This window comes from Corylus avellana, chromosome ca2 (assembly GCF_901000735.1).
Source record: "Corylus avellana chromosome ca2, CavTom2PMs-1.0".
Classification (NCBI taxonomy): domain Eukaryota; kingdom Viridiplantae; phylum Streptophyta; class Magnoliopsida; order Fagales; family Betulaceae; genus Corylus; species Corylus avellana.
In genome coordinates this window covers 47,474,438-47,486,085 of record NC_081542.1, presented here as the reverse complement: position 1 = coordinate 47,486,085, position 11,648 = coordinate 47,474,438, and the positions used below count along the sequence as shown (strand labels likewise).

Genomic DNA, 11,648 nt, shown 5'->3' with positions numbered 1-11,648 from the left:
TCACTTCACAAATGGGCTTTGTTTGGACAAACGGCCCAGATAAAATTTGGTATTAGCGTTTGGCAAATGAAAATGTTCATGCTTCCATGTTACTACCAATTATTCATTATTTACAATTTACAAGCCCACTAAGTCCTAGAGCCATTGAAAAATAACCTACACCTTTTTTTTTTTTTTTTTGATGAATAAGCAAATTTCATTGAACAAACAAAACCAGAACACATCAACGCCTAAAACAAGCCTGTCTAAACAAGCTAAAACCAGCCTACACAGAGGCCAAACCAAAACACACTAAAACAAGCACAAGCTGCATAAACCCCAACAGCAACCCAGAACAAACAAAACCAAGCCCTTGCAAAGGACTAAACAAAAGCCTCAAAACAGAAGCAAAACAAGTCCAGAAAAAATAAGAATGCAGACAACTTGCATCAACAAAGAAAATATCAAGCAAGGTCCAGAAGCACAAAAACAAGCAGCAACTTGCATCAGCAAAGTAAAATTGCAGGCAAGTTCCATAAGGAACAAAGCACTATATTTTCCCTAGTCTTTGGGAACTTTCCTTTCCCAACAACTCTTTGCACGTATTAAGACACTAGAAGATATTGTGCCACAATCCTCTCTTGCACTCAAGACCACACCTGTCAAGGAAAACTCAACAAGGAAACATACAGCTGGAAGGAAATATCCAGCTCAAGTTATTGCGCTAGAAGCTTCTAGTAATCATACATGGAAACACACACAGCTGAAGATTCATGAGTTATAGCCAATAGTCAAATATACCTTCATAAGGAAAACATTAAAGACAAAACGCTCCAGCAATTAACATGACGCTCCTGTCATAAATTAGATTTTCAATCAGTAGAAATTTCCTTGTAAAAGTCTCTCTCGTGCTTGTATATAATGTACCACATACACTGGTTGTAAATTAACAAAGTGAGAAGATTATCTCCAAGAGAATTGTTTGTCATTATATGGTATCAGAGCCCTTCTAGGACTCATGTTATTTTTTTTTTTTATTTTTTTTTTTTTCTGATCATCAAAATGTCTTCCTCCACCAATTCCACCAACGTCACTCCCTCTGTCACCCTTTCCCCTGCCTCTCTGTTTAACAATCTTCCTCATCGTGTCACTGCCCAACTTACTTGTGAAAATTATATCACGTGGCAATGGCAGATGGTAACTTACCTCAAAGCCCAAAATGTCTATGGTTTTGTCGAAGGCACCATCCCTTCACCCACACAAACAATTCCTAACCCCACCCCGTCTATGGATTCCCCTGATACAATTGCCAACCCAGATTTTCTCACTTGGCTCCAGCAATATCAAATGGTCCTAAGTACCATCTTGTCCACCCTCACTAAGAGTATTATCTCTAAAGTTATTGGTTATTCCACCTCAAGTGAAGTCTGGCATGCTCTTGAACGCATGTACTCTTCCCATTCACCGGCTCGGATCATGCAAGTTCACTATCAACTTGCTACACTCAAGAAAGGAGGCTCCTCCATTTCTGAATTTTTTTCAGAAATTCAAGACTCTTGCTGATACTCTAGCTTTTGCTGGCCAGCCACTCAATGATTTTGAGATGGTTTCATTTTTACTTGCTGGTTTGGGCACTGAGTTTGACTCGTTTGTAACCTCTGTTACCACCCGTGTGGACCCCATGTCCATTGAAGACTTATATGCGCACCTTTTGACTCATGAAATGCGCCTAGAGCACAACTTCAGTGCTGTTGAATCTGTTTTTCCCTCAGCAAACGTGGCTACAGCACGTCCTTTGACCCATAAAAATAAGGGTGCATACCGTGGGCCATCCCCACCCTTTCGCCAGCATTCCACTCATAGATCCCATGGTTTCCGTGGGAAGGGCCGTGGCAGAGGGCCATCACACACATCAACTGGTCCTAATTCTCGACTAGTCTGCCAAGTTTGCAACAAACCTGGCCTTACTGCCCTTAGTTGTTACCACATGTTTGATTATTCTTTTCAAAAGGATAACTCACCTAACATGCAAGCTTTTTCTGCAGCATCCTCTAAGAACAACAATGATATCAACTGGTATCCAGACACCGGGGCTACCAACCATGTCACATCGGAGCATGAAAATCTCAACCTTTATTCTGATAGCTACACCGGCACAGATCAATTGCATGTAGGCAATGGGCAAGGTCTGACTATAAGCAACACTGGTTCTTCCAAATTATTCTATCCTAATGCTTCATTTTTATTGACCAATCTGCTTCATGTCCCACAGATTAAAAAGAACCTTTTGTTAGTTTCTCAGTTCACTCGTGATAATAATGTCTATTTTGAATTTCACCCCTCTTTCTTTTGTGTTAAGGATTCACTCACGGGCAACACTCTGCTTCGCGGCCAGAGTAAAGATGGCCTCTACACGTTCCCCTCATGTCCTCCTCCACCTCGGTTAGCCTTCTTGGGTGAACGTGCTTCCATGGACTGCTGGCATTGTCGTCTAGGTCATCCCTCCCTCCGTATTGTTAGTCAAGTTGTTCGCGCTCATCACCTTGGAATTCTCAAGAATAAAGTCTCTGGTCTATGTGCTGCATGTCGAATGGGCAAAAGCCATGAGCTACCATTTCATCTTTCTCCATCTGTTTCAAATTATCCCTTGGATTTAATCTTTACCGATGTATGGGGACCTTCCCCTTATTATTCTAATAATGGCAATCGGTATTATGTGTGTTTTATTGATGATTACAGTAAATTTGTGTGGTTGTTTCCTATTGCTGCTAAATCTGCTGTTACTTCTATATTCTTACAGTTCCAAACACATGTGGAAAAATTTTTTGAGCGTAAAATCAAAGCCATTCAATCAGACTGGGGTGGAGAATTTCGAGCTCTCAATCCCATTTTATCACGCCAAACGATCTCTCATAGGATCTCTTATCCTCGCACTCATCAACAACAAGGTTCCGTGGAAAGAAAACACAGACACCTTGTCAAAACGGGTTTCTCCTTACTCGCAGCCGCTTCCATGCCACTCAAATTCTGGGATGACGCCTTCCTCACTGTAGCCTTTTTAATTAATCGTCTCCCTTCCTCAGTTACCCATAACAAATCGCCATTTGAATTACTATTCCACAAGGCTCCTGACTATAATTTCTTAAAGGTTTTTGGGTGTGCATGTTGGCCTCATTTGCGCCCTTACAACCAACACAAACTTGCCTGCCGATCTCAACTTTGTGTTTTTCTCGGGTATAGTTTTCAACATAAAGGTTACAGGTGTCTCCATGTTCCTTCAGGCCGCATTTATGTGTCCCGTAATGTTATTTTTGATGAAAATTCTTTTTCTTTTCATACTAACTCTGTGATTACAGCTTCTCCTAAGACTAATTCTGTGCCATTACCTTTCAACCTCACGGTACTACCAACTCCACTTGTCACATATCTTCCATCTCCACAACCCTCTCCTCATGCACCTCAAGTTACACCTGGCCCACTACACTCTCCCTGCTCATCAAATTCAGAACCTGCTGCGTCACCTAATGCCCATGTGCTGCCGGTTCCCCATGTGCCTACTACTGCACCTAGTTCCACTACTATGCCAGGTGTTGCTCACTCCATGCAAACAAGGTCCAAGAATCAAATCCATAAGCCACGTGCATTCACAGATGGGACCATTCCCTATCCTCCACCAAAGGCACTTCTCACCACGATTGATGCTTCCTATGAGGAACCTACCTCATTCACAATTGCACACAAATCCCTGCACTGGAGTGAAGCCATGACATCTGAATTTAATGCTCTCCTTCAAAATGGGACATGGATGCTTGTTCCTCGAGAGCCCCACATGAACCTTGTTAGGTGCAAATGGATCTATAAAATCAAGCGAAAATCTGATGGCACTATCGATCACCACAAAGCTCGACTAGTCGCCAAAGGATTTCACCAACAACCTGGGATTGATTATGATGATACTTTCAGTCCAGTGGTTAAACCCACAACCATTCGGACTGTCCTTTCTATTGCTGTCTCATCCAATTGGTATATTAAACAATTGGATGTAACAAATGCTTTTCTCCATGGATTTTTGCAGGAAGATGTATACATGGTTCAACCACAAGGATTTGTTCATCCCACTCTTCCAGATCACGTTTGTCACCTCAAAAAATCCCTCTATGGTCTTAAACAGGCTCCGCGAGCATGGTTCTCACGCCTTAGCTCTCGCCTACAGGAACTTGGTTTTGTGGATTCATGGGCAGATACTTCGTTATTTCTTTTTGGTACCGGTGCTACCACTATTTTCATCCTCATCTATGTGGATGATATAATCATTACAGGTCCAAATACAGAACTCATAGCCCATCTTATTGCTAAGCTCCAAGGTGATTTCCCAATCAAGGACCTGGGCACTCTTAATTACTTCTTAGGTGTGGAAGTAACCCCTGATGCACGTGGACTTTTTCTCTCTCAACGAAGGTACATTTTGGACCTCCTCAAGAAATCTAATATGCTATCTGCTAAGACAGTGACATCCCGTATGTCTTCTTCCAAGACATTGTCCCGCTTTGATGGCGAAGCATTTGAAGATCCCTCGTTATATCGGAGTATTGTTGGTTCCTTACAATATCTCTCACTCACTCGCCTAGACATCTCTTTTGCCATCAATAAAGTTTGTCAATTTCTCCAACGGCCAACAATCCCACATTGGACTGCTGTAAAGCGAATATTGAGGTATTTGAAACATACTTTGTTCTATGGGTTACTCATTCGCAAAAACTCAGTCTGACAATTACATGCGTACTCCGATGTTGATTGGGCTGGTTACCCCGATGATCGCCGTTCTACTGGTGGCTATTGCATTTTTCTTGGGAGAAATCTTATATCTTGGAGCTCTCGTAAACAAGCCACTGTCTCACGCTCAAGCACTGAAGCCGAATACCGCTCACTTACCAATACAACGGCTGAAATTCAGTGGCTCCAGTCCCTTCTCAAAGAACTTGGTATATTCCTATCCGCACCTCCCATCCTATGGTGTGACAATCTTGGTGCAACCTACCTAACAGCCAATCCCATGTTTCACGCCCGTACCAAACATATCGAAATAGATTTTCATTTCGTTCGTGATAAGGTTGCAGCAAAATCCTTGATGGTCCGATTTATTTCCACAAAAGATCAAAAAGCTGATATCTTTACCAAACCTTTGGTCTCTACACGCTTTGATGTTCTCCGTAGCAATCTCAGCATCACTGAAATTCCGCTTCAATTGAGGGGGCATATTAAGACACTAGAAGATATTGTGCCACAATCCTCTCCTACACTCAAGAACACACCTGTCAAGGAGAACTCAACAAGGAAACATACAGCTGGAAGGAAATATCCAGCTCAAGTTATTGCGCTAGAAGCTTCTAGTAATCATACAAGGAAACACACACAGCTGGAGATTCATGAGTTATAGCCAATAGTCAAATTTACCTTCATAAGGAAAACATTAAAGACAAAACGCTCCAGCAATTAACATGACGCTCCTGTCATAAATTAGATTTTCAATCAGTAAAAATTTCCTTGTAAAAGTCTCTCTCATGCTTGTATATAATGTACCACATACATTGGTTGTAAATTAACAAAGTGAGAAGATTATCTCCAAGAGAATTGTTTGTCATTATAGCATGAACTTCCCACAGTATTTTCTTCAAAATCTGCTCCTCTATGCTTGGCTGACCTGCATGTTTAATATCATTTCTAGTTCTCCAAATGTTATACACCGCAGAACCAAAAACTAACAAACAAAGCAAGCCTTTAAGAGTATTACATTTCCAAGAATCACATCTCAGCAATATGATATCCTCCCGCATAATAGGAGGATTATCCGCTCTGCATCTGGTCATACAAAACTTCCATATTCTACAGCAGAAGCTGCAATCAAAAAATAAATGGTCCTCGCTCTCCATTTGATTTCTGTAAAAAGGGCATTTAACATCTCATTTAGAACCCCAACTTAACAGCGTTACTCCTATAATCAACCTATCCTTCATGGCAAGCCATAAGATGAAGGCTTGCTTAGGAATGGCTAGAGAAAACCAGACTAGCTTCCACCACTCAATTTGATCTCTTTTATCCCTAAGAGCCTCCCAAGTATCTGAACTAACATAGACTCCTTTCCTAGAGGCAGTCCATATGGGTTTATCACAAGATCCCAAACTGATTTCAGCAAGCCAAGTTTGAATATCCACCAAGGCTTCAGACCTAGCAGGCCTCCAAAACCAATCTCCATTGTGAATAACAGAAGATAATTTTGCTTTCACACTACTTTGAGCATCGTAAACAACTCTAAAACCATACTTCTCAAGAAGAATGCCAGCATGGTGCCAAAAATCCATCCAGAGATGGATATTTTTTCCATCCCAACCTCAAATCTCAAGAACTTCTTTGTAGTATCCCTCAACCGGAGAAGCTTCCTCCAACACCAAGAACAATTATGCAAAATACTAACATTATGGAAACTTTTATGTTTCAAAAAATTTGCCTTAACACAGGCCAGCCATAGAGAGCCTGGCCTAGCAGACAGACTCCAAATGTGCCTGAGCATAGAGGTTTTATTCCAGACATCAATACCTTTCAACCCCAAACCACCTTCTTTCTTAGGAAAACAAACATCAAACCAAGCCACTTTTGCTTTTGCAGCCTCAACATCCTTTCCATTCCATAAAAACCGATTAAATTTCTGCTCTATAGCCTTTATAATTTTCTTGGGGAGAATGAAAATACCTATCAAATAAACTTGCAGGCTATACAAAATAGAATACAGCAACTGAAGCTTGCCTGCATAAGAGAGATTCCTGGATAACCAAGAATCAATTCTACCAGTAATTTTATCCAAAAGCACACCACAATCAACAAAAGAGAGCCTAGAAGAAATTAGGGGAACCCTAAGGTATCTCACAGGGATAACACCCTCCTTCACATTACTGTAAAAGTTTAATATATACAAATCTAAATTATTCAATTAATACATCTAGTGCAAGATCCTTTTATTTTCTATAATATCCCAGAAATATGATACAATTTCACCAGTTTATTAGCATGCTATATAACATGAAGGGGCGCAATCTTGTGAGTAGTCATCATCGAGGTGAAAGACTGGAAATAGGAAGGTGATTTATAGAAGGATTAGTTATGGGAATGTGATCAGTCTGAATGACTCGAGCCACAACAAATAGAGGTTGTTTTGGGTGGGGAAGAGATGCCGATTCGTTTTCCAACAGAATAAGCACAGATGAGATCGTGGGTCTATCCGCTAGATCCTCTTGCACACACAAAAGCCCAATATGCATGTGCTTTAAAACTCCTGTTGTCGGGCACGATTCCATCAACAAAGGGTCTACAAATTTCAATTATTTTCCTTCATTCCATTCTCCATGCTTGTCAATACACATTTAAAGTAAATATATTTCTTATGCATACAATACATCATGTTTCGAATTAGCACCTCCTCCCTCATGAGCAAAGGGTGGGTGAGTTCACGAGTTTAAGATATATATGATAAATAACCGCTCTTTTTAAAAGCTTAAACCGATAAGATGAGTGAATTTTTTTTGAGTATACAATTATGAGTATTGTGGACAAGTTTGAGACCCATAATGAAAATATGTAATAAGTGTGAGTGATTGATATAACAAAGTTGGACTCAAACTCATAGGGTTATTAAGCTTTTGGATTAGGTGGCATCTTCACTCTTGTGCGGACATGTCAAAAAGAAAAAAAAAAAAAAACATACATATGCAAGCTGTGTCTGGGAATGCTCCGTGTGGTAAAAGCCACTATTTTTCTTCCCGCTAATAATCTCAAGTAATATCACGCCAAAGCTGAAAACATCAGATTTTACAGAAAATAGTCCCTCCATTGCATATTCGGGAGCTATGTATCTACTGTTTTGAGCATATATAGCATTATCATGCATGTTATTGTTGTTGTTGTTGTTGTTGTTTTTTTTTTTTTTTTTTCTGAATTTCATTTAAAAATCAAAATTGGGAAAAAAGAAATAACACAAAATAGAAGAAGAGGAAGAAGAAGAAGCAAACTCACTATGTTCCGACAATTGTTCGAGTGTTAGCTGAGTATTGGTTTTCACCAAAGATCCTAGCCATTTCAAAATCTGATATTTTGGCTTCCATTTCATCGTCCAACAATACAGTGCTAGGCTTTAGATCCTGGTGAATGATTTTAAGACGGGAGTCCTCATGAAGGTAAAGAAGTCCTCTAGCGATACCAGCAATAATGTTATAGCATGTCTTCCAATCAAGTTCAATGCGTTTTTCTGAATCTAAAAATAACAAAGATAATTAGATTCGAATTCGCAACCTTTCATCTGATAAAAAAGTTTAAGCTAATAAAGAAAGTTAGTAAAGAAAAAGGGTCAAAGAACAAACCAAAGATAAAGAACTCAAGGCCTCTATTATTTGTAGACCAGCAGTTTTTCCTCTTCCTCTATGCCACATCCCAAGAGCTTTACAAGGTTTCGGTGTTGAAGTTTTGCAATAAGTATGACCTCATTTTTAAGTTCCTCTAAACCTTGCCATGACTTTCTTGACAGTCTTTTGACTGCTACTTCCTTACCATCTAGCAGCACACCCTGCCGGGGGAATCATCCATAAATTCAGGCCCCATATATATGAAGCAATAATTAGGCCATGACAAAGAAATAAAAAAGTTGGTGTTACCTTGTACACAGTGCCAAAGCCACCTTGTCCGAACTTATTTGAATCTGCAAAGTTGTCTGTAGCTGCCACTATTGTCGATAGATCCATGAAGGACAGTTTTTTAGCACTCACCAATTCACCGTTTTGTGTAATGGCAACTCCAGTGAGGCTTGCCAGCTCATGTAATAGTGCGCTCTAGCTTCTCTCATCATCTGCAAATAAACATGAAATTATCTGGTTGTTGGTAAATAATTATGGTGGTAATTAGTAGTTAGCCAGTAAGATAAATTCACCTCTTTGTGTGTTCTCTTGTTCCTCCCATGATAAACAGCACAAGACCCAACAACAACTGCTATAACCGATATTGGGATACAAGCAACCACCACAACCATCCAAATCTTCAATTTCTGCTTTTCCATAAGAAGATTTCGATTCACCAAGACCACTATTTTAAAGGAAATCAATCAGCAAAATTCTTATGTCCTTACCTTTGGAACTTGGGTAGGTTAAGAACACACTTGAGGCGTTGTAGAATTGGTAGAGCTGAAACCTCACATTACAATTCGCACTAACAATAATTCCACCTTGGCGTGAATCGCAGCATGCATGAAGATCTCCCAAGGCCGGCACCAGACAACTATAACGGTAACTTTCAGAGATGTCCCAAGTACATTATTGTGCAAGACCATAAATTGTTTCCTTCCTGGAAAATTTAATTTCCCCTGTTGCAAACATGCGTTTCGAAGGATCAAACGCAGCCTCGCTTGAGAAGTTATTTATTAAGTAGGTTAATACTTTATCAAAACGAACTGGATTAGTTGATAGATTTTTCTCCAGATAATTCTGGTCTGTATACTTTCCAAAATAAACCATCAAGGAAGAGAAATTCTGCCCGGAGTAGCGAACTTGACAAAGCTTCAACCAAATCGTTGCATCTTTAGTTTTGCACTGCTTCAAGATTTCCTGGCTTGCATTCTTTATGCAATCCCAGCGAACTGTGGAGTTGACATCCCCTCTTCAAAGTGTTTGAGCATAGACTTTTGGGTCCTCCACAGTAGACTTGTCGTAGAAACCTGTTACCGCAGTATTTTTGGGGTTGAGGGGCATTGAAAGAAGATGATTGCTTGATCTCATAAGTAATACCTCTACTCTTTACGTCAAGGGATGATTCACAGGAAGGTCAGCATATTTTGTCTTCGTCGTAAGGAAAACGTAATATATAAGAACGTTCAAATTGGTTAGTTCGGTCAACATCTGAGCAGATTTTTCAGAAAATATTTTTGCTGTAGAGTACTAATTAACTAACCAAATTTGATGGGCATTATAGACAGCTAACCAAACATTTAAAAAATAAAAAATAAATTCAAAACATTTAACATTTAACATTCAAAACACAGCTAACCAAACATTTAACATTCAAAACATTAACAAATAAATTTTTTCATATACAAAAAATTCGAAACTTATTTTACTTTTATGTCACGCCATCACACTTTTTCCAAAATACAAAAAAAATCCTCTTCAAAATTTTTAAGAAAAAATTATATTTTGTCCTTAAATTTTTCTTTCAATTTCAATTTAATTCCTAGGCTTTCAATTTCGACCTATTGTCTAAGTAATAAACGAGTCAATTGTACGTGCTAAGTCCTTCATGGTTGTTCCCACCAGCTGCTAAAACCAACTCCAATATATGAACCGTGTTCCACATGTAAATGCCAAGGTCGGTGAACATGCGCTAGCGGGAAAAAACATACTGGTTTGCACAACTTAAACTTTTAAAATAAGTAATAATTTAACATATTGTTAGCTGTCAAAGTCGTATTCGCAGCAGCTTCAGTTCTGGCTAGGTAAGAAAGTCGATCTGCAAGGTGAAGAGCAACTACCAAGAGGGTCGTCATGCAGAGGTTGAAGCTATGGGATCTGAGAAATAGGATATTAATACACAAATTAACATTAATTAGGATCCATTTATTTTTGCTAGTGGCTGGATGTTTATCCAAACCGGACTAGCTAGAGCCAGGTTTTAAACCAGCTGGGACCAAACAAAGAGTTACCAATGTTTGATGTAGTCTGACTAAGAGTTTATTTGGAATTGCATTTGAGGGGCTTAAAAATGTTTTTAACAATCAAAAAGTCTGTTTGAGAAAAAAGTACTTGTTTGGTAAAAATAATTAAAAGCATTTTTAAGTGTCCAAAAAGTTTTAAAATGACAAAAACGCACTTTTGGCAAAAGCTTTATTTTAAAACTTTTGCCCAAAAATGCTTTTTGACTTAAAAGTTTTATTTATCAAATACAATCCCAAATAGGCTATGAGACTTTCTATAACATTATCAGCGAACCGCGCATCTCACATAGTATTCATCAAGTCACACATCTCATATAATCCCATTTTTAATAAATATAAATCGATTTTGTTAAAAACCATGTGCGTGGAAAATAAAAATGTTGAATTTCTAAAATTAAAAACAAAAACAAAAAAAAGTTATAAAATTTTATTTTACAAACTGGCGTAATAGATTAGTTGTCTACTCATATGTCGTACTCTCCACTACTAGTTAATTGCAACATCATCGCGATTATTTTATCACATCATTAGAAATCATTTGGTATCCTATAATTTTTTTAATCCAATAAAAAAAAAAAAAAAAAAGTTATAAACGACGGTTTTTTTCACTCTCGATCAAAATAGAAGAAAAAATGAAAAATCAATGAAAAATACTTTCAAACACTAAGTTAAAAACAGATCATTAAGCTAAAGAGTGTGCATAATATATAATTTATACTCCTTGTTAAAGTATATAAAAATATTATTGAGAAAAAGCAAGAAAGAAAGATATAGATTAAGGTGGTTCGACTTATTGTCTACGTCCACACATTAAAACATTTTCTTAACTACAAATTTCCTTAATATATTTGATAATATATAATATATATTTTATTTATAGAGAGAGTATGAACCTTACAAATATTTCTACTTCTACATTAATAGA

The 11,648-nt window shown here is 38.4% G+C and overlaps 1 protein-coding gene and 1 non-coding gene across 2 annotated transcripts; one reads left to right on the top strand and one right to left on the bottom strand.

The window, feature by feature from the left end:
* Positions 1-1,564: 1,564 nt before the first annotated feature.
* LOC132173182 (small nucleolar RNA Z247) lies at positions 1,565-1,703 on the top strand. The gene has a single exon (XR_009439275.1). It is a non-coding gene; the product is annotated as a small nucleolar RNA Z247 (small nucleolar RNA).
* Positions 1,704-5,939: 4,236 nt separating this feature from the next.
* Positions 5,940-6,338, bottom strand: LOC132170072 (uncharacterized). The gene has a single exon (XM_059580982.1). The coding sequence runs from the start codon at positions 6,336-6,338 to the stop codon at positions 5,940-5,942; it is 399 nt and encodes a 132-aa protein (XP_059436965.1).
* Between the last annotated feature and the right edge of the window lie 5,310 nt (positions 6,339-11,648).